Source organism: Merops nubicus, unplaced genomic scaffold (assembly GCF_000691845.1).
Source record: "Merops nubicus isolate BGI_N331 unplaced genomic scaffold, ASM69184v1 scaffold9541, whole genome shotgun sequence".
Taxonomy (NCBI): domain Eukaryota; kingdom Metazoa; phylum Chordata; class Aves; order Coraciiformes; family Meropidae; genus Merops; species Merops nubicus.
In genome coordinates this window covers 98,965-122,649 of record NW_008587635.1, presented here as the reverse complement: position 1 = coordinate 122,649, position 23,685 = coordinate 98,965, and the positions used below count along the sequence as shown (strand labels likewise).

Here is a 23,685-nt window from a genome sequence, read left to right as displayed (position 1 = left end):
GGGCGCCGCGGCGCAGGGCGGTAACGTCGCGCTCTCTCCGCAGGAGTGCCGGATCGCCCACCCCATCGTGAAGTGCACGTACTGCCGGTCCGAGTTCCAGCAGGAGAGGTACGGGAGGGTGCCGCCGGCGGAGCGGCCGGTCCGCGGGCAGAACCCTTTGTAAGGGCTCCGACTCGCCGGCGAGACGCTCGGAGGGCAGATCTGCGCAAAATAAGCTGCCCGCCCTCCGCAGCGCGGGAGCGTGTCGCGTAAGCGCGGCTCGGCGTTAGATTTGTGCCCTCGTTTGTTCACCGCCTTGACCACAGCGTGTGTTTGCATGTGTGTTTTCCAGTAATTGCATGGAAAAGAATTTCGAGGTGTGTATTTGTCGCTGAATTCAACATTATGCAATTTTATCTTTAGCAAAACTAATACGATATGCAAGAAATGCGCCCAAAACGTGAAGCAGTTTGGAACGGTGAGTAGGCTCTTGGTTCTAAGTATTGAAGTTGAGTCCATTCATGTCTTGAATTTTTAAAAAAAAAGTTCTCTTGCAACTAAACTTCTTACTTTGTTTTGGAGAAAAGATTACCTTTGAGAATGCAGTTCTTGATTTCCTTCGTGCCTTAAAGTTTCTTTTTTCAAATCAAAATCCCTTCCGGTTATATGCAGTTTAACAGTTATGAATAACTGCAACATAGCTATTAATAGCAAACCCCATGTTATTTCACTTTATACATGTAAAGTTATCCTTTGCATATTCTCATAAATGCACATTTGATGGCATAAAAGGCCATTAGATATCTGTGGTGTTAATGAGTGGTGAATGTGAAAATACAATACCATGTACTTTATATTATGTAAGTCTTAAAAATTTTAAGTGCATGTTAATAGTGTTAAGCTATTGAGTGGAAAGGAGTTTTTGAGTATTAGCTGTATTCACATTACTTTTCGTTTTCTCATCTTGAACTTCAGCTTCAATTCTGTTAGAAAAATTATTTTTTTAATATATGAATACAGACATTGTATCTGAGCGCCCTCCAGATACTAGTTTATAGGCAGTATCAAGACAATCTTGTGAAACAAAAGTGCTTGACAACGCTTTGTTGACATTTGTGAAGCAAAATACTTGACCACGTTAGATGGATAAACCATGTTAGATGAAATTCAGCTTCTTTGAGAAACGTAACAGCTGTTAGTATGTAGTCAGGCCTTTGTGAATGTAAATGGAAACTGAACAAAGGCCATTCTGTCAAAAGCTTAAAATGTAGCAAAATAAAGTGCAAGACACATCCAACTGTGTTTCTCAGTAGTTCATAAAAAAATGGCACTGCATGGAAGGTAATCGGCCATTTTTAACCTGTGACAACTGACAGCAATTTTATTTTTTGGTAGTGTATTATGCTAGTTGAGTGTTTGACACAAAAGTCGATAAAACCCAACCTGATGGTACCTGAAGCTGGTGGGTTTATAAGTTTCCTGCAGAATTGCAGGAATGTGGACACTAATCTTAGAGCTGTAGGGTTATCAAGTCCCTAAGTAATGAAAGGGAGAGGGTAGTTTTCAGAAACTTAGAGTCTAAAAAATTACTCAGTTGCTCTTGTTTTAAAGTTTAAATTCTTTAGTAATGTAGTAAAACAGAGAGAAAATGTCATTATATATGTAACAAAAAAAATAAAAGAGCCTGGTCTGAAGGTGAGCAGTCACACTGTGTGTTTCTTTCATTGAGTATGTACCAGGGTTTTCTTGGAAGGTCCAGCCTGTTTTTGACCAGGAGCATCATTTTAGGGGAGAAATTTAGTGCTGAAGATAGAACTGGTAGGAAAAAGGTTCTCTAAGATGGGTTACGCCGTTCCCAAGTAGTTTAGAAGCATCATTTTGTGATTTGAAATACCTGTGTTGATTAAAGCAGCTGTAAATACATTAACCTCAGCTCACCTTGCTTGTTTTTCAGCCCAAGCCGTGTCAGTATTGTAACATTATCGCAGCCTTCATTGGCACCAAATGTCAGCGTTGCACCAACTCAGAGAAGAAGTATGGCCCACCTCAGACCTGTGAACAGTGCAAACAGCAGTGTGCTTTTGATCGAAAAGAGGAGGGGAGAAGGAAGGTAGGCTTTGTTCCACAGCTGGAATGGCTGAGACTGCCAGTGGGCAGCATTCCTCCTTCAGATCAGAAGGATTAACAGGAGCGTATCTTCACCTCACTGATGTTAAAGTTGCTGTGCTATACAATATTTGAATTAAACTTCACAACTTGCAGTTGTTATGTTAGCTACTGAGCTACCTTACGCCAAATCACTGTTTTTTTTTTAAATAATCTTAAGCATAAGTTGACAGTTGTAGCTGGAGAACAGATGTTAAGCAGCTGAACAGTACCTGGTGCTTTGATGATTTTTTTTTTTCCTTCTTTCCCCTCATCCATTGGATCTTATGTACGTCCATAGCTTGAATCTGTCACTTTACCTCTGCTGATTAGCCTGCCTTGCCTTAAAGTACAGCACCAGAGAGGTAGGCTGCTCTGAGCAGCCCTTTGTGTTCTGTTTTCTTAAATAGCTTTGGTGAGTGCCACTTTGTCATTCCAGAAGGTGCTAAGGAAATGACCTCAAAAGCCTCTTGCTTGAACCCAAGACTAATGCTGTTTTTACATAAGAATTGATGTGGTACAAGTAACACATTGGCCTCACATCTTGATTCTGCCTGAACTGCAATGGATTGAGGGAGGGTACATGGTGTCTAAACTAAAAATGATTTCTCCCTTCAAAAAGTTACTGTCACTTCTGTGAGCAATTCAAACATTTGGTAAGACTGCTTTGTAGAGTAACTTTAAGTGACAAAGAATAAATGGAATAAGGTTCACTTTATTAAAAGATTATGTGTACATTGGAGATGTGGTAGTGCTCTTTCGTGCCAAAGAGATGTCTGGATTTTTCTGAAAAGTAACAGATGCAACAAATTTTTCTGGCAAATATTGAAGTACATCTTGCCAGTGCAAGTATACTTGGAAAATAAACCCTGCTGTGAATTATTTCCCAAAAGGTTGACGGAAAGTTGTTGTGTTGGCTCTGCACACTTTCCTACAAGAGAGTGCTACAGAAGACAAAGGAACAGAGGAAGAGCCTAGGATCTTCACATTCTAACTCGTCGTCTTCATCTCTCACTGAGAAAGACCAGCATTCAAAACACCACCACCACCACCACCATCATCATCGTCACAGCAGCGGTCATCACAAGTAAGTATTAAAAAACTGAAGTAGCTGTTGCTGCCTCTTCTGTGTTCTGTCAGTACTGTGATAGAATCAAAGGAAATAAGAAATGCTATTTAAAACAGGGCATCAAAAGCAGTAGCAGAATGTTATTCTTCCGTGGTCTGTCAAAATCCTATTTTTACAGTTTGGATGAATAAGGTCAACAAAAAGCAGAAATTCTTCAGGATCAGCAAACTAGTCAATGATAACATGGTAGCAAGTTCAGAAAAGGAACCCAGAGAATGGCCACAGACACAAGTTACTTCAGGATAAACTTGTATTTGGCTTTCTAAGCAGTTACTGCTGTGTGCTAACTGCTACTTCATGTGCACCTACCACAGGTTAAAAGATGTGTATTGGCAGTGAGCACAGGAGCAGCTCCTTGGCTCAGAATCCCCACCCTCACTCCCTTCACTCTGACTTGTTTGTGCACATCTGCTTGCAGAGGAGCAGAGAAGCAGAAGCACCGGTGTGTGACCACCCTCAGTTTAGGACCAGTTTGCGTATCTCTGCTGTTTTTTATAATCAAATCTTGCTGAAATAGGCAGTTTGTTAGTGACTGAGATGGATACAGGAAAACAACACAGTTCAGTTACTGGCACCCTGGTAACATTTCACATGGTTTTGTCCCATCTTCTGCATCTTTTCTCAGCCTGGCATCTCTAGCCATGGCACACAGTGTCCCGGCCTTAATGTACCTGCCCAGTTTATTTAGTCATAAATCCTAGAACTGCTTTGGGCTTTATGCCAGTACAACAGTAGTCACGATTCTTATTTTCACAGATAAGCTTAGGGCAGCATAGCCCTAGAACAACTTTATTCTTGTGTTGCATAGTAAATACTGCAGCTGCAATGGTAATCACTCTGACCGTAGGCACACAAACACTTTCATTCTAAGCTTCACTTTTCTAGTGCTTATAATTTTCCATTCTAACTGAAATAAGAGTGACTCAAAGATAGAAGTAAATGAAGAAGGAATGATATTGGAATGAGAAGAGAAATGTACATATTTTCACTTAAAAAAAAAAAGAGAAAAATAAGATTTTGGGGTTTAGGAATTTGAAGAAGATTATTCTTGTCATACAGAGTTATTTTACTGTTCCAGTTCTTTCAAATCTCTGCTGAAAATTGAGTTACAACAAGCTAAATCTAATTTAATGCATATGGCAGTGATACAGTAAGTATTAAATTAAAAAAATTAGTTCTTTACTGCAGAATAGAGCTCCTATATACTCAGGTGTTAGAAAAGCAAGCACAGCTCTATACAGATCACAGTGTTTCTCATTTGGCCCCTTTTTTTCTGTAGGCTGCCATGGGTCCATTATGTCTGGTGCAATAAATGACTCTTTTTCCTTGTCCATTTCAAGTTATTGTTAAGATGAGACAAGAAGGCAGAGATGTAGATTCATTGAACTGTTTTATTCCCTTCAGTCTTCTACACTCTACCATTCTTGTATCAATGGTGTTTACTAGTTGCTTTTGAAATGCTTGGGAAACAAATGGTCATACCTGTGAAACTGCTATTTTCAAGGATCCAGAACTTAATTATGCCACCACATAAGCACCACTTCAGGCAATGTTCATAAGACAGCATGGGAATCCCAGGAATGCTGCTTTAGACCACCTTACTGAGTACAAGTCTAGCAATATAAAGTTCACAAAAATTGGGAGGTACCAGCAAAAGAGGGGAAAAAAAAAAAAAAAACAAACCCAAAAAAAACCCCCAACACAACAGCAAAAACCAACAACACGTTTACCCATCAGTCCTGAAGTTTGCCCCTTTTGTCCTACACTAGTGTAAACATTTAGTCAGGAAATACTTTTATAGCATTCTGACATATTAGAGTGGTCACAAATATGGCAGCTAATACGACTGTCCAGCTGCAAATTTCTACTGTTAACTTTCTTTATTAAAAAAAACAAAGGGGGGTGGATTTTTCTCAAGTACAGATACCATTCACAGACGTAGAAATCATGGCATGTTTGGTCAGTCACCAAGTACATTTCACATATTTCAGAATCAGCAGTCTGAGTCCAGAACAAGATCAGGGACTATGGAAACAGAGGTAAATATGATATTTATTAATTTCCTTTTAATTTATCTTTCAGTTTTCATTGAAAGGACTGTTTTTTTCTTGCATTTCTGGCTAATCTCTAGCATTCCAGCTAGGAGCATGAGTTAGATAATTTATATGTGCCAAATGGTGATATTAGAGGGTTATATAGTATGAGGCTTTAGGTCTACATTTTGTTTGATTTCAGCCATAAATCCTCTGCAGCTATTCAGAATGAAACTCCAAAGAAAAAACCCAAACTGGAATCCAAGCCATCAAATGGAGATAGGTAAAGTTGTATTTTTGTAAAGCTGAGCCATTTCAACGAATTAGAACAGTGATTTTTGGCCAGTTGTTTGGCTGATTTTTTTTTTTTTTTTTTTTAATTTGTCTGAAGAATGAGGGAGGTGAAACTGTTGTCCAGACAGACACGTTGTTGGGTGGCATCTGAGTCCTGTCAGTCAACTAAATTACTTTATTGGCAGAAAAGTGGCACTGTTTTCTTGCTTTTAAGTTGTTTGGGGCAAAATTAAATAAAGCTTATGTATGAGGCAACAGTTGTCCATGAAACAGTATTCCCTGACATGGGTGTTTTGTCAGCTGGATGTAGCGTTGAACCTGTTGCTTTAAGCTGACCTAGTAGCTAGAGGAGTCTTCTGGACCTTAGTGTGTGAGACTGAATCTTTATTCTGTCTCTGGCCAATAAAGTATAAGTGGCTGCTTCAGTCCAAACTTATCCCCCACAAAGCTAATATTTAATTATATTTCTGCAGGTGTATGTAATGTGTGCCATTAGTAAGGTAATTTGCCAGTTGCAGCCATTTCTGTCAGGTACATACTTTTCTTGCATTAGTCCTTAAGGTTTTTTGTGGAATTATTAATTAACCATTTTGAAATTTTTTAAAATGTACTTTTTAAAAACGTTGATGTCACAGGTAACTATTGGTTTTTATTTTTAGTAGCTCTATAAATCAGTCAGCAGACAGCGGAGGAACTGACAACTTTGTCCTCATAAGTCAGCTGAAAGAAGAAGTAATGTCACTTAAACGTCTTCTGCAGCAAAGAGATCAGACTATCTTAGAAAAAGATAAAAAGGTAAAAGTTGCACCTGCTTAATAAGAACTTTATAATTTTGTTTTCTATTTTGTAGATTCCTAACAATGTCAAAATGGTGTGATAAAACGAAAATCGGATGAAATTTTTCTTATATAGCAACTAGTCAGATCTTAGCATTTAAAGGACAAGTTTGGGACTTGTATCATGAATCTATTTTGGCACTAAGTCAAAGAGGAATTTCATCTTCCATCACTTCAGCCATCCAGAAGCTAGCTGTCTGGTTCACTGTAATTCAGACTGTGTGCCACAGGTGATGGATAAAATGCCAGGAAGTGGTTTCTATGTTTTACATATTCTAAACTGAGTCACAGCAAAGATCCCAGATGCCTACACGGGCTGCTGGGCACACAAGATAAGAGGAGGCTTAAGAGTAGTAACCGTTCTGAGTTTAGTGTAGCTTTTGTTTACTTTTTAGCTAAAGTGACTGTAGCCATGATTAATGAGTTGGTATCCAAATTTATATATACGTGTATGAAAATTAATTCGTTTGATTTTAACAGGTTGGTAGCATATGTCTAGTGTAGGTTATCAAGTCTTTGTAGATGGTCAGAGACTAGAAGAAAAGCTTGAATTACATGCCTGGCAATCCACAAAAGTTATGGGAAGGAGCCAGACCCTGATGGCTGCAGTGAAACTCATACAAGAGGTTCATCCTTTGAACAACCTAACGACTAACAAGAAAACAAAAATAACTACTAATATGTACTTTGCTCCACCTTTATTAGAGCATATTTCTCTGCCATCTCATTAACTGAATGCTTATAAGACACTGTAGTAGTGGCTTTAGAATGTCTGTTCAGGGTTGACTAGGTTATGGAATGGTATTAAAAATAAATTTATTTTTAAATAAAATTTTGATTATAGATGCATGGTGGCATATCATAACATTGGTGGTTAAGAAAGGCACATTGATCCTGAAAGGAAAATGTTTTCACCTTTAAACTGTAGTTCAGTATCTTCTATGTGTTCCTCAGGCAACACTACAAGTTTGGAGATGAGTGGCTGGAAAGCTGCCGGGCAGAAAAGGACCTGGGGGTGCTGGCTGAACATGAGCCAGCAGTGTGCCCAGGTGGCCCTGAAGGCCAATGGCCTCCTAGCTTAGATCAGCAACAATGTGGCCAGCAGGAGCAGGGAAGTGATCGTGCCCCTGTACTCTGCACTCGTGAGGCCACTGCTCGAGTACTGGGTTCAGTTTTGGGCACCACAGTATAAGAAGGACACTGAGGTGCTGAAGCAGGCCCTGAGAAGGGCAGTGAAGCTGATGAGGGGTCTGGGGAACATGTCTTATGAGAAGAGGCTGAGGGAACTGGGATTGTTTAGTCTGGGGAAGAGGAAGCTGAGCAGAGACCTCATTGCTCTCTACAACTACCCAAAAGGAGGTTGTAGTGAGGCTGGTGTTTGTCTCTCCTCCCAGGTTACTAGCGATAGGATGAGAGGAAATGGGCTTCAGTTGTTCCAGGGGAGGTTTAGATTGGATATGAGGAAGAATTTTCTTTTACTGAAAGAGTGCTGAGGCATTGGAACAGGCTGCCCAGGGAGGTGGTGGAGTCACCATCCCTGGAGGTGTTCAAAGGACCTGTAGACGTGGTACTTTAGTACATGGTTTAGTGCCTGTGGAAGTTGATGGCTGAACTAGATGAGCTTGCAGGTCTTTTCCAACCTTAATGGTTCTATGAAATGCATTGTGTAAAGGATATCAAACATTTTATTGTTTATGTTACTGTTACAATACACCTAGTGAGGAATCACTTGCTATTTCAAGCCTTTAAGCAGTTAATGAGAAAGAACCATAGAATCTGTCATGGAGTCTCTTTAGGCATTTTCTTCAAAGGACAGGCATTAAGGCCCTGATCTCTCTGTTATAAAGCCAGCAGAAGATAATGAGTCAGTATGAAATTCACTTTTCTCTTTTTATATTTGATCTACTGGGCAAAGCTAACAAAAGGCTTAGGTAAGGACATGTCACCTACTTCTGCATAACCAGTGCAGTAAGCTATTCTGTGCTGTTTCCATAGGGAGAGCATCTAGTCATTTTAATGTCCCCACTGCTAAAACTATTTATTTGACCTCATAGTTTTTTGAACTTAAAGACTCTTTCAGGCATGAATCCCTCACTTTCAGAACATTACTTACTTTCTTCAGCTGCTGCTACACATGGTACAGTGTTTGCAAAGCTGAAAAATTTACAATTGAATACACTGCAGGTTTTTATTGACTGTAGGATAGTAAGTATAAAGACATGTACTGGGATAAAAGCCTGAGCTAGACCTGTGAGAGACTCCTGTTAAGATCTTGTCCCAAGATTTGTGTAGGGACAGCATTTGTACAGTTCAGAGCTCTCTCTCACAAAAAAAAAAGAAACCCAAACCTCTGAAATGTGTGATGTATGGCAGCAAACCCAGCTCATGACACCAGCTCTACAGACAGTCCTCACCCATCATTTTTTGTTATGAGTCAGGATCTCAGTCATGTCGTTACCAGTCTTATTGTTTGCAGCAGCAGCCTTGTTTTGCTTTCTGGAACAAATGTTCGTGAGACATCAGGGCAATCCCATGGGGCCCTGAGCCCTGGTCATTAGGAAGGGACCACAGTGTGCTGAATGGTCTCAGGCCGTGTGTTTGCTCCTCTCTTTGCACACTTCACTGTAGTACAACACGACCACTACTTGGTCTGATGTTTAGTCTGTGGTGTGTGGTTCTGTACTGGATCCCCTGGCATTTACAAGTGTAAGTACTTACCTCAAGCAGCAGTCTGTGTACAGTGAGGTGTATATCCTTGTATCAAGATACCTGCATTATATTTAAGACAAATTGATTGACAGGGTTTTTGTTATTTTTTTTTTTTTTGACTACATGTGATGTGACACATGCTAAGGTTGGTAATAGCGGTCTTGGCAGTTGTTTTAGGAATGTATGCTCTGGTTTCTTATAGTGGACTTCCTTGCTAGCAAAGAGGCTTCATTTCCTGGTAAATCCAAATTGACCAGAGTGCTTCAAAACAGCCAGGTGAATCTGGGGTGTTTTGAGGAACTAACATTTTAACAAAGTGGTTTCTAAAACCTCTGGCTCCATATACAACAAACTGTTAGTAGTTCACCAAGCTGCACATGCTTCCAGAAGAAGCATCCAGCTGCTTGGATAAAATCATATATCACAATTTAGAAAGACCTGTCTTAGTGCAGGTCATCTGGATCTCTGGCAGCAATGCTACCACTTGGAATCGAACTGTCAAAATAAGTTGTGTTATTAGAAATGTGTAATTAAAATGACCTAATTAAATTTACTATTGCTGTGGATCGAGAAGCAGTGAAACTCTGGAGTGAATACTTTTGTTTAGGACAAATTCTAGTGGAAAAGGGCACGAGGAATTTTTTGTTGTCTTTGTATGAAGGATTTTTCATGTTACCATATGTTATAACTGAAGAGACATAACTGAAGATTGTGATAAGTATCTCACAGCTGAAAGAACAGTTAAATCTTTAGTCTTGCATTTAGTTTTTGTTGTTGAGGATTAACCTTCTTTATACTAAATCCTGAGCAAACAATACGGTTATACAAGTACCTTTGTTTTCTTCATCTGAAATAAATATACATACTTTCCAAGCTACTTCTCAAGTGCTGAGCTGTCAATACTACAACAGTAAAGAAATAGTGTTCCTGAGGCTTCCACAGATTAGACGTATACTGTGACAGTCTAAGGAATCTTCATAGAATTCATGTTTTCAGTTGACAGAACTGAAGGCAGACTTCCAGTACCAGGAGTCTAACTTGAGGACAAAGATGAACAGTATGGAGAAAGCTCATAAGGAAGCTGTGGAACAGTTGCAGGTGAGTAATTGCTTATCAGTACTTGAGAAATACTTCAGATGAACTCATGTGTTCAGACTGTTCATTCACAGCAATGGAGTTGTACAAAGTTCTTGAATGGTTGTTGTCACATTTAGGTTCAGATGCATTGTACAGCAGTTGAGTAGTCAGCAGACAATTGCACAGAAATCAAACTCACTGTAAGATTTGCTTCCTGACTTCGATAAAGGCTTGCCTCATGTGCTTCCTCAAAGGTTGTGTTACTTATTTGTGTCTGATCTCTGATACCTGATCAGTTGTCAGTGTGCTATTGACCTGATCTAAGGGCTCAGCATATTTATCAGGAAGAAAGCATGAATTAGTTGCCTTCTAAATCCCAGACTGAACAGATACTCAGTGCAGTACTTCAGATACTAAATTTTGCACTTCAGAAATGTGGCTACCTTTTCTGTTAAAGATGGTATAGGCATATCAAAAAGTATATACAAATCTTTGAAAAGTGGTCGTTACCTTGAATATTCTCAGCATGTACATTTTGGGAATTGGTTTCATACATGCGATGGGAGATTAGTGCGTGACACTCCTCAGACATTTTGGTAATTCACAAAACATTTTTTCATCTATATTGCAGGCCAAAAACAGAGAACTGCTCAAACAGGTTGCAGCATTGTCGAAGGGTAAAAAGTTTGACAAAAGTGGGAGCATACTAACATCTCCTTGAGGAACTGGTTACTCCTGGGGTTTGCTACTCAATGTAAATTTGAGTAATTCTGTGGAGCCCTTAAAATCCCATGTAGTGGAAAAAATATTTTTGCACACCAGAATAGTTGGCATGTTTCCTACACATTTTTATAATTAATATGCAGCTTTTTTTAGTTACCGTTCAGATGAAATACTTCAACTGGATTGAAGAATGTTTTTATTTTTTTGATATTGGAACCTTTTTGCCAGCAATAGTATTAAACAATTGCATAGAGAGCATGGCAGTGCTCTCTCTAAAAGGACAACATGCAATAACAAACTAGGTGTACTTTTTACAAAGCAGCAACAAAGTCTTTTAAACTACACTGATGTCAGCCAAAAGTTTATGAATTTGCAGTGACACTGAAGGCTGGTTTCTGGCAACTGTTCTTTTACTTTGTATCAAAATGCAAATTTAGAACGGATATCATGGTGCTCTCAAGTGAAACAAAAAAAAGGCTTATATGTATGTGTAAATACAACTGTAACGGTTATATTCTTAGTTATAACAAGTAATTAGTGTTTTACATTCTTGTGATAGGGATTTACCGAAAGATTATCTATTGTACAGTTACAGAGGCAGTGTGGTTTTTGTAAGATTTACTGTAGATTTTTCTTGCAAGTGCCTTTCTCCAACTGTTTATTTATAGGAATGTTGGTATTTTGTACATAAGGTTTTTATGTTTTAAAATCATGTTTAATAAATGTTTTATGTAAATATAAACGTGTGTACAGAGGAATCTGAAACAAAGTGGCTAGTGCAGTGCTTGAAGCAGCGTGAAGAGCTAGCCAATTGATGGACAGTGAGTATTGGCTTTAGATGACCTTTGTAGCTTGTGTCTGTGAGGTGTAGAATTTTGTTAGTGCTGCTCATGCCAAACACTTCCTGAACAAAGAAAAAAAACCCAAAATCTTATTTGCCACACTGGAGTTGAATGGTTTGTTTATATATTTTTCCCCATTTGGCACAGCGCTAATTTTAATTCCGTTGTACTCCCAATGTTACATCCTTAGTGATACACAGTCCAAAGTTTTTTAAAAAAAATTATTCCCCTTTGTCCAATTTTGTACTTAGTTGTAACTTATGATGATTCTTTTTAATGAATTGCAAGATTCTCATCCCCCACTAAAGATACACAATGAGAAAACAGAGCCAAAACTAATGGTCTTTAAATTAAGGAAGTGAATGTGGTGTCAAAGGTTGAGTTGTTTTAATGTTTTGCGTAGATCTTGATTCTAAATTACATCAGTTTAAGTTTAGCTCTGCTCCTAACAGACATCAGTCATATTCAGAAATTTCTGTTAAATGTAGTTTAGTAGCCCCCAGGGTCTCTGTTCAGGAAAATTGGTTCAGAAATGGCATAAAGTGAGGTAGGCTTATATGAGTAGAGGTTTAGTTCAGCGCTGGGTACTGATTGGTAATAGGGTAACTGCTTATATTTCAATAAGCTTAATTGTGTAGAATAAGCTACACACCTTTCAATTAAAGAACTAGTGTCTAAAGTTCTTTGGCTGTCCACCCATGTACTGAGCTATGAACACCTTTTCAGTAGTTCAGACAAATTACAGCAGTGACAGACTAATGAATAATTTTAAAACATCAAGCTATTTGTTTCATATGGTATATGTGTATTTTTATACCCTAAAACCAACTTTGTATGTTTATAAATGCTCTTCTTGAAAACTGCTAAGCTGGGGTAGAGAATGCTGCTCTCCTTTGGGAATGTTTTGAGGTTTTTTAATGTACAAATTTATGACTTTCATTAATTCAGTATTAAAAGCATTTTGATAACTTTTTTTTTTTCCAGTTGAATGGTGACCCATGCTTGGTGAAATTGGTTTTCAAACACAGAAATGCATACCAAATTGAAATGTTTGAATTAAGACAAGTTAATTATATATGTCCAAACTTTAGTGAGGACATTTTAAAGGAACAAAAGGAAATCCTGTTTTAGAAATAATTGACTTTATCAATCCCAGTCTGAAAAATTTTAGGGTCTTCACAGTGTTTAGTACTAATCAAATACCTGCTGTTTTTCTTCCATAATCTATTTTTTAACATAAATCTTTTAAAGTTCTGAACAAGCCAACTGAATCCCAGTCCTGAAAATAGTGTCCTGGAGCTGTAGATTGACATAATAAACTGATGTTCTTTAAACATGGATCTGCACGGGAAGTGTTGTACTGTATTGTGCTTTTTAGCCCGTTTCCAGATGTTGATTAGCGTTGAGCAGTAATGGCCATTTTGGCTCAAGTTATTTATGTACTTTAAGCCTGTGAATATTGCAGCCCCTTTTCAGATAGTATGTCTAAATATGTGTTCTGCTGTGAAGCTATTCAGCTGTCCACATGTATAGACTATTGAAATACTGTACTGGCACACATCTGACCGTTGACATTTTGTACCTTTTCTAAATCCAATGTTTCACAATAAAATCTTGTCAAAACATTATTCTGTCCTTCTAAAATTATTCAGAAATTCATATTCCATGTTATTGCATCACTCTGACACTTGCTAAAAGTCTGTGGCCAAGAAAGGCAGAATTTAACATTTCTACTTAGTATTTAGATTTCTGGGAAGATTAGACACCTTGGTCTGTCTACAAATTGTAACAAATTAGAACTTCAGATTCATTTCTCTTAAGAAAATGTTTTGGTCTTCTACAACAGGATTATAATACCTAGAAATATTTTCTTGTAGAGAATAAAAACACCTTGAGATTTAACTGGTATCTAATGACGTTTGATAAAGCCTTCAACATACTTTTTATGCTCTGGTTAACATCAGCAGTTGCATTTAAAAGTACCTGAATTTCAGTCTTAGTCTGTCTAACCATAAGATTATTTTTCCTTTACAGACATTGAGTACAAGTTAGGTGGTTCTGAGATTCAAAGTGACATTAATAATTTCTATGCCCACTCCCTTTGTTGTCTTGGGATGAGTTAGGTGCCCACACCAACATGCTGTCAGTCACAGTCTCATTTCATATTTTTCTCAGCATTCAGTCCTTCATCTTTCCACAATCCATCAGAACACTTCGCATTTAAGAATTAAAGTTTGGAGAGGAGAAAAACACAAAACCAAAACACAAATCAACACCAAACACCAGGGGGAAAGAAAACAAAACAAAACAAAACAAAAATAGGAGAGTAAGGTTCTGTAGCTTTCTGGGCATGGCAATTATCTAGAAGGGGGAATGAGTTCTTAGAGCCCTGCTCTTGAGACGGTGCATGTTTTGTGTTAGGTATGGTAATGAGTAATATGCTATTCTAATACTGAATTTTTCTTAGCATCCTTTTCATGCAAATCTGCAATGGGTCTGTTGAAGCAATTTATTTTTAAAGCTAAGAGCAAAGCCTAGTACCTAGTTTAGATATGGCTTCCATGTGACACATGAAGACTTGTGTAACTGGCCGTGTAACAGATTGACTTCTGAAGAGATTTACATCATTTGAAGCAAACTTCCTTAAAAAAGTGTAAATTGACATAACCTGGGTGAAGGCACGTAAGCAGTTCTTAATGGGCACCAGTAGATTCAGAATCGCAGAATCCACACTGATATTTTTTTAAACACTGAACTTTATGATTGCAAACTATAATCTTAAAGTTTTAAAATAGAGTAAAATCTGTTCATGTCATTTTGTTCCTTCAAATGAGTTACTAAAACATTGCTTCATTTGAAAATACTGCATTGGAAGATAAATTTTCTCATGTATTATGTGTATTTCCCTTAGCTCTCATGGAAAAGGCATTCATGTATATAAAATCACTTTTATTGAATCCCAGAGAAGAGGTAGGAGGAATATGGCAAGGATGTTATTCAGGTAGGAAGAGATGTTTGAGGTGCTCCTGGGGAGAGAAAGAGGGTAATGGAGGCATGAGGTGTGATGAGGAAGAGAAACCTCTGAGATACCACAGTACTCATTTAAGTGATGCACTGAATCACCTTTGGGGTTGTTTTTTAGACATTATCTGTATGTTCAAAAATGTCAGCTCTTTAAGGTAAAACATACCACTGCTTAAGGGAGTTTTTTGTTTGTTTTAGGTAAAGCTCTAACAGAGAGTGTACCATTGCCACAGCTGGGTAGTGGAACAAGATTCAACATCTGACTTGAACTGTCTCACACATTAGACAGAAATTGTCCTTAAAGGTGTGTCACTCACCAGCACATGAATCATTGACATTTTCCCTTGCTTTAACCCAAACAGAAAACAAGTCTGGATTTGCCCCTTTACCTTTTGAAAAGTTCATTGTAGTGTGCTGGTCTGGTGTAACTGACCTCCTTCCTCCTGGCAACTTCTCTTCAGTTTCTCTCCTGGTGGGTAAAGGAAATTTTGCATTTTGACTGAATGGGGTTTAAGTACCATGGATCCTGATAAGCTAAACAAGCCAGGTGAAAGTGGGGATTTGTTTATAGAGTGTAGATTTTCCTTCTGCTAAGGCTTTCTGACACTTGGGGTACATGGATAAGTTAATGTATTTTTAATTGTCCATTGGAAAATACGTATTCCAGCTTCTGAAGACTGCTAAAGGTTGAAGATAAACCTGTATCATCTTTGCATACAAAAGGTCAGTCTTAGAGGCCTAAGCAGAGGAATGCTTTTACAGTGCCTTGTTTTGATTGCAGGAGGCTTGGGGACAAACAAAAATACATAGGACCAACAAATCGGTCAGAGTTGCTTTGGAGCACAGTGACGTTGTTACAGGTTGGGTCACAGGAATGTCATGTATTCCTACTATGGCTTCTGCAGGTATTAGAACTTGCAGCCTAAGCTCATTTTTGCCTCCAGCTGTGATACCCCTCCCTTTTTTAGTAATTTATAGCAATCTATTTTGAAATGTATGTTGAAAACTTGAAGATGTTTTCCCTTATTTGAATCAACAGGTAAATGGGTTTTGGTTTATTTCAATAAAAGGTGTAACACGTTCACAAGTTATCCTACATGAGGTACATCAAATCATGTCTTTTCATTTTGTGGAAATCTTGAAGGTCACTTGTATTTACAGATGTTCCTTGGGAAACTTTTTAAGCTTCTTAGACAACTCTTTGCATAGTGGTTTACTTTCTGCAGGATCGTGTGTTCATTTGCCCCTACATTTGTATGCTCAAAATTCCACTGCAACGTAAATGCAGAATTATTTCCTGGAGTGTTTTTGTACAGATGTGGTCTGCCCTTGAAAATATTTTGTGACTATTTTGATTAGAATTCAACTTATAAAAAATTATTATTAGCTAATAAAAAACTGTTGGATCAATTTACTAACAGAAAGGTGTCTTTTTCAGGTGTAGATTATTCCTTTTGTTGGATGTGAATGTAAAATGAGGAATTTTCCTTCATTTAAGAAGGAGAACTGTACCACATAAATTAGTGTGTTTACAAGTGTGATGTATTAGAACATAAAAAAAACCTTCCACAAAGGGGAAGAGTTGCAAGGCTGTGTTTGCTAGGATGCTGGGAAGCTAAAACATTGATCTAGCTGACTGCACTGAAGCCCTCTAGTAGCACTCACACGACGTGTTGCAGTGCTGTGGTCACACAGCACATTGCCAAGCACATTACTGGGAACAGTAATTTCAATCATCCCTTCAGACTCCACAGGAATTTCCTTGCTGGTCACTTACAGGCCTCAAGGTGCAGTTTTACTATCATAGTGCAAGAACTTTTGTCTTACAACAGTAACACCACAAAAGTGGAGTGAGCTCTCCATTCTTCCTCTTACTGGAAAAGCATGAGATTATCTTGCATAAAAAAAATAAATTGCCTTGCAAGATGCAATTGAAACCTGGTTCCTGCTTTGCTTGGTTAAAGATACATCAGTCTTTCTCCTGAAATAGATCTGTTCCAGTTTTTAGGGCATGATTGGTAGTCCACAGAGCTTTTTCATTTTGTTTTGCATTGAAGATAATGATACAAAGAGATTATTTTTAAGCAAGCAGATCTTTGAATCTTGAGTACTAAAAGCAATGGCATGATCCCCTTCTCTTACTTCCTAAATGCTAAATTTAGCGAAAGAAAATAGAGCTAAATAGGAATGGTTGCCTACATAACTTTTGCCACTAGATGCTGCTTAAATCACACAATTTCTCAGAAGTATATTGGTTGCAAATCCTTCTCCAACATCCACAGTCAAGAGCTGTTCCTGTTCAAATACAACAGTAATGCTAAAATGAGAATATCCTGAATACTGAAATAGTTGTACTTTGGAATATATTTTAGAACAATTGAAATATATTTTGAAAAGTTAATCATAGTGATTTTAAGCATGTTTAATATAGTTAAATATTAAAAATATTTGGAACTGTTTTGTGTTTTCTCTGATTGCTTTACCTTAAGAAAAAAATCCCAATTTCATAGGTCAAAAGGTTGATTTGTGGAATAATGCAGCTTGACTGCTGCCACACAAAAGGCATTGTTAGAATTGAAAACAGACTCCAGGACGCCCAAGTAATGTGGAGATTTAGTATCTTTTTCCTTTGAAGGAGCTGCTACAGATAAGTTAAAGTCTTATTTAGTCAGCAGAGATGTGTAATAAATCTGTAGCATTAGGTAGCTGACTTAGCATCTGAACCTTAGAAACCATTATTAAATGTAACTGATTTATTTATAGTATGGATACCAATACAAAGGTGAAAAGAATATACTTTTGACTTGGAACAGTGAAGTTTAAGACTTACTGTTCTGCTCTTTCTTTGTGCACAGTTTTTTTTTTCCCAGTCTGATGCTATCAGTAGATGTATTTGAAATCTTATGACTTCCTAGTAAGAGTTCTCATGATTTAAAAGTTAAGACTGTTTTTAACAAGTCTTAGATTCACAAAGATGTAATTGTAGTAGAGGGGAAAAGTATTTACATTCACTCTATTACCATTTTGTGTATTGCATTTATATATTCTATGAACAATGTTAAGGAGGAAGACCCAGGGAACTCAGTGAGCTCCTCAGTGCATGAGAGACATGGACATACTGGACAGAGCCCAGTGGGATGCCACAGGGATGATCAAAGCAACTGGAGCATCTCTCCTATGAGGAGAGGCTGAAAGAGCTATGACAGTCCAGCCTGGAGAAGAGAAAGCTCGGGGGCCTTATCAATGCCTATAGAGGGTACAGAGAGGACAGACCCAGGCTCTTTTCAGCGGTGCCCAGTGCCAGGGCCAGAGGCAATGGGCACAAACTGAAACACAGGAGGTTCCGTCTGAACATCAGGAAACACTTTTTTACTGTGAGCACTGACACAATTGCCCTGGGAGGTTGTAGAACCTCCATCCTTGGAGGTCCTTAAAAGTTGTCTGGACACGGTCCTGGGTGACTGGCTCCAGATGCCCCTGCTGTAGCAGAGGGTTTGGACCAGATCACTGCCACAGGTCCCTTACAGCCTCAGTTGTCCTCTAACTCAAACCTAAACAGGGCAAACATCTTTTCCTTAATCTATTCAAGTTCAGCATTTTGTTACGGAAAAATTGGTAAGTGATGCTTTGGTGTTTTCAGTTTTCTATGTTTTTGATGTTTTTCAGTTTTTTCACTTTGAACAGAAAAAAAACAGTTTCTGTAGCAGCAGTCCACCTATTAGGCAGAGTGCTGCATTGGTGAAATGTTTTAAATTATGTGGATGATTGTTATATAATCATCAAGATAGCTTGCTGAGCTTGTAAAATAAATACTTTTGCATGAAGAATCATTTCTATAAGCTATTTTTGGTAACAGATTTCAAGTAAACAGAGCAGGGAGCAGCAACTTCCCATCTATTTCTTCCCTATTAATCTTTTGCCAGTATGATATAGTTCTTGCCCTATGCACTATCAGAAAAAGTCTATTTGAAAATCGTAAAGTTTCCATGAGTACTTCTCTTTCTGTCCAAATCTTTAAGCACTTTTGTATTATTTTCATTACATTTAGTAACAGCATTCTGTTTGGCATAAAGTGTGTAGGACATCAAGAATCTGTGTAATTTTGTGGTGTTTTCCCTTTATCTGTAGCCATACATCTTAACTTCCATTAAATGTGTATGGCTGAAGTAGAGTTGTGTATCCCATTCAGTATGTATCCCCTGTTTTCAGTAAAGCCCCAAGTGCTGTACTTTTAATACAACTTCTGGGGTTTTTTTAAAGATGTTTTGGATGATGCCTTGCATATTAATTTAAACTTATTTTGCATGTGCATCAAAGTCATAAGTCACTTGAGTCAGTTAAGCAGTATTTGGGACTATTGTGGTTTATTATGTATTCATACACATTATTTATACTATTATGTATATTTAGTCTATGCATTCAGTTAAAAAAGCAAACTCAAAAGTATGGAGTACTTCCTCACTTCTCTCCTCTTGTCAGGAGAACAGTCCTGTAGCTGAATAAGGAATATAATTTTCCCTATATTTTTGTTACTGTAACAGGAACAGATGCATTTTTTTTTAAAATGTTTTTACAACAACTCCCAGAACATACTCCTGAGTGAAAATATAGGCAAACACAAATCATAGCAAAAATCAGACAACATCTTAATCCATTTATAACACTGTCATACTCAACATTTTAAGTTGAGTAAACTAGGTGATAGTGGCAAAAAAAAGACAAGTCATTCAGATCATTCTGAAGGGCAGTAAATAGCAATTTTATGGTGATTCAGAGTGCTCTCATAAACTTGGTTCTACAGCCAAGATTGCTATCAGGCTGATAAACACATTTGATCTCAAAAAGGAAAAATTAGTATGTTTTACAAAACGGCAGGAATACATGTTCTTCATTCTTGGACTATAGTTAGAAACACAGATATTGCTATGTTATTTACCAAAATAGTATCAGACCTTATAAAAAGAGTAATTTATCTAGTCTAAAAATATCCCTGTTACTACACTAGAATGTGAAATTTTTTTTTCTACTTGATACAAAGCTACCTCTTGACAGGTAAGTTTTCCTTTCAGCCCCATTGGAAGTTTTCCTGTAGCCTAACTTCTGTTTCTTAAGTCTTACATTGTAATCTTAGTTGCATTTTGTGGCAAAAAGTTGCACCAATTAATTTTATTACAATTTCTTTGATAGTTCTTAGTTATCACATTTATTGGCTTAGGGTGTAAAAGCTGTAACTGAGCCTTCCAGGATCAGCATATTTAGAGATTCGCCTAGCATTTTTGTTCAATTAAACTGCTTCGTTGCTAATTAGCATGGCTGGGTTTTCAATAAGGTTTGTTCTTTGCAATAAGGTTTGTTCTCCCAGGAGTCAATAGGTTAGTTACTGTGCAATCACCAAAAAAGAAAAAAAGGACTATCGGCTCCTTAATGTAAAGCAAACTTCCATCTTCTTGACTCTTGTTCCAATGCTGTCTTTTACCAACAGTAAAAATGCCCAGGTTTGGGTGCTGGAGCTAGTGAAAGCTGTTTGGCCCTCCCTGGAGTGACTACTCTCCATCCCACCCACTGGGCTGGCTGAGGTCCAGCCCATGTCCACCTACTGTCGTTCTCCAAGAGGCTGGCAGAGGTTGTCCATGTCAAGGCACCGCATGTTACTGCATGGTGGAGCATGAGGGAGGAGGGGAGAGTGCACAAGGGTCCTGCTGTCATGAATGAGGGGAGAACAGATCTGCATCCCCATGTTTACTTGGTGGTGCGAAGATGCTCTACAGCACTGGTTCCTGACATGATTTCTAGAGCACCATGGTTACAGTTAAGTGTTTTGGAGCTAACCTGCACAAGTGCCTTCGCTGTGTTTCCAATTATGCATTTGTTAGTGTGTGTATGTAGCGGAGTGTACAGAGTCTCAATGAGGGACAGCATTGCAACATCCAGAAAATTTGGAGGTACTGCTTCATAAAGAGCTCTTGTGTTCTTAAGTGTAGGACAGGGAGTTAGAATTGCTGAGCCTTCAACCTGATGAGGATTTTCCCTTTTGGTCCCTTTGTCCCATGAAATGGTGTTAAAAGGTATGCTCTTAACCTAACAACTACTGATGGACAGTCAGAAGATGGAAGCTTTGGGGGAGCAAATATATGGGGGTCATTTGAGATGGAAGAGGTAATGCAGATGGTAGACCCCTGAGAGGAAGGGCAGACTTTGTTAAAATGGTGTCTTTGTTAGTTAGTTTAAGGTCAAGTTGAGATGTTTTCAATGACCACTTCTACCAAAAGAGATTAAACATCTCTAGCAGAATGTTAAAGACATCTTTTTTAAGACTATTCTTATTACCCAGATTAGGAGACAGTCAAGCTAGGCTTCTTACCAAATGACCAGATTCTTCTAGTGAGCAATTTACATTTAAAAAAAAAAAAAAAATAAATTCTCACATTTTTCCTCTGGATGAGCCTGTTTTGCATCATTGTATATGCATCCTTATTTCTTAACAGAGGAAGAGTGAATGCTCTTAGAGTAACTTTTCCAAAAGAAAGTTTTTAATGACTTTTCCTCCATTTGACTTACTTCTTAGAGATTTGCTACACGTGTAACTTCTGGCCAGAGTACGCTAATGTACATTACCTCCTGTAATCCTGCAGGAACTCCTAGTTGCTTTTCACTTTTCCAGTCTCTCAAGATGCAATTGTACTCATTGATGCAATTTCCAGGCTTGAAGGGAGAGTTCTGTGCTCTGCTGATCCTAGAACAAGGCTCCTGGATAGACCTTAGAGGAAAAAAAAAATTAGTGGCTCATTATGTGTAAATTAAATAAAAACATAATTGTATATACTATGCTGTAATACTACCTATTATATATATTATATTTTTCCCTGTATAAAATGTTTGGTTTTCTGTCACCCAATGCAAAGCTGGTGGGATCAGTAGCGTGGGTCCTAGTCCTGCATTCTATAGACTTTTTTTCTCTTAAAATCATTATGGCTCTTTCCACTCAGCTCACTTCAGATCAGTTGGTAGACATCAGTGGGATTGTTCTTTGGTTTGAAGCCTAAATGGGTGGAATAGGGAGTGGAGAGTGATCTAATTTTGAAGTTTGGGGTTTGGTTTTTGTTTCTTTTTTTTTTTTTTAAATACCTCTTTTCCAAATACAAACCTGTCATCCAATCCAAGGTTCTTGTTCTTCCCTGTAGGCAGGGAGGGACTGGAACGTGTTTACTTTCCTGTCCTCTCCAGCAAACCTCATGTTATTGACAGTTCCCACTCAACACATCTAAAACAATCCCTTGATAAGCCTCCTACAGGACACCTCCCCAGTTAAGATGGAAATTGGTAAGTTCTAGGAGGGCTGATCTCTCCCTGCTGATCATAGCTAACTCATACCTTTGGTTTTAATGGAGCTTTTACTGGATGTAACTTACTGAACTGTTTTCCACTTGGTACATTCCTCATCTCTGCAAATTCTCTATGATCGTATTAACTCCTTTCAATTAAAAATAGAAGAAGTACACAACCTTTTGTTGCTGACCTGCAGCTGCTGAATGTGGTGCCATGGTCCTAAAGAACACAAATTCTGCATCACTCTGTCAGCTCGTAGCTGAGCTTGTCTATTTTAGAGCATTTCTGATTTCTGCTCTGGGATACAAAACATCATATGTGTTTTGCAGTAGTAGCATATTTCCAGCCATCTGTAATTGCCTCCTACTTGCATATGCTTAGTCACTGCATACAAACATACACCTTCTGCTGAACTTTAGAATTATGCTCCCCTCTAGTAAAGCTCATTATGTTTTTAGCTGTGTGGTATTCTACAAAGCCTCTTTTGACAACATTAGAGCCTAGTAATCCAGGTTTACCTCCAAGGAGGCCAAAGGAGATAATTTAACCAGACCGTTATGGTAAGTGCTTACTTTCTCATGTGATCCAGTGACATTTTGGTTGAAGTGTTGTTGTCATCAGTTTTGCTAAGTAATGAAAACGTGCTTGTATAGAAAAAAAAAAAAATTGTTGTTGATTAGAGCCAAAATAACATCACAGGATGTTACCTAAACCAACAAAATTTAATAACTCTTTTATTTCCCCTATATTTTTAATATAGGTCTTATATGGTCCTTCATGCTATTGCTAGGTTAATACTTCTCAGAATCATGTAGTACTCAAAGATGACCTTACCTCTCCCTTCCTATCACCAGCTGGAACCCAATTTGGTTGTCTGTTGTTATCTTGTCTATGAGTATGTTTTTTCCAAAGTGGGAGTTTGAGAGGAGGGTTTGCCTGCCTCTGAAATCATGAGGTTCATGACTACCCAGATTTCTGTTGGTAGTGATTTTTTAAGTTTATTTACAAGTCTAGTGCCCAAAGAATACTGCCTCCTCCTACTCCGAGGTTTGACCATCTATCCAGAACATAGCTCTCTTTGACAGTCATCATTGACTTAGGAAGAGATCGTTTGTGTCAGTGATTTCCAGGGCCTTGAAGCTGAAGAAGCACACTCCCATTGGTCTCCTCCCTCTCCAAATATCAGCCTTCAGGACATGGTGGGATGGAGCTAAATGCCAGGTTGATGTACTTTGAGAAGCCTATGTCTCCTGAACAGATGGCTTCCTGGAATCTGAACTAACACTTAGAAGTGGGCAGCTTCATCCTGAAAGAGGGATAAAATGAGGATGATGTTGGCCTTCTAACAAAAATTGGTTGCATCTAGGGAGGGAGAACATGCCTTGGAAACTTGACTCACTTCTAGCTAAGACAGGATCCCAGAAGAGGAACCAGATACCGACAGCCAAGGTATTCTTTCCATAATCACATCCATTTGGAAATATCAGAGTAGTGAAGAATGTCAGGCTTCAGAGCATCTTAAGGATTTGAAGATCTTTTCTCCCTCACAGTTTGATAGCACAGAGTTT

The 23,685-nt window shown here is 38.2% G+C and overlaps 1 protein-coding gene across 1 annotated transcript; it reads left to right on the top strand.

Annotated features, from left to right (window-relative positions):
• Window positions 1-43: 43 nt before the first annotated feature.
• On the top strand, window positions 44-11,661 carry FAM76B (family with sequence similarity 76, member B; the record flags this gene model as incomplete). Its single annotated transcript, XM_008948996.1, has 9 exons — window positions 44-108; window positions 403-457; window positions 1,934-2,089; window positions 3,018-3,211; window positions 5,245-5,292; window positions 5,489-5,569; window positions 6,240-6,375; window positions 10,122-10,223; window positions 10,834-11,661. Coding segments are annotated over 9 exons (927 nt in total), but the record flags the coding sequence as incomplete, so codon positions are not given.
• Window positions 11,662-23,685: the final 12,024 nt, after the last annotated feature.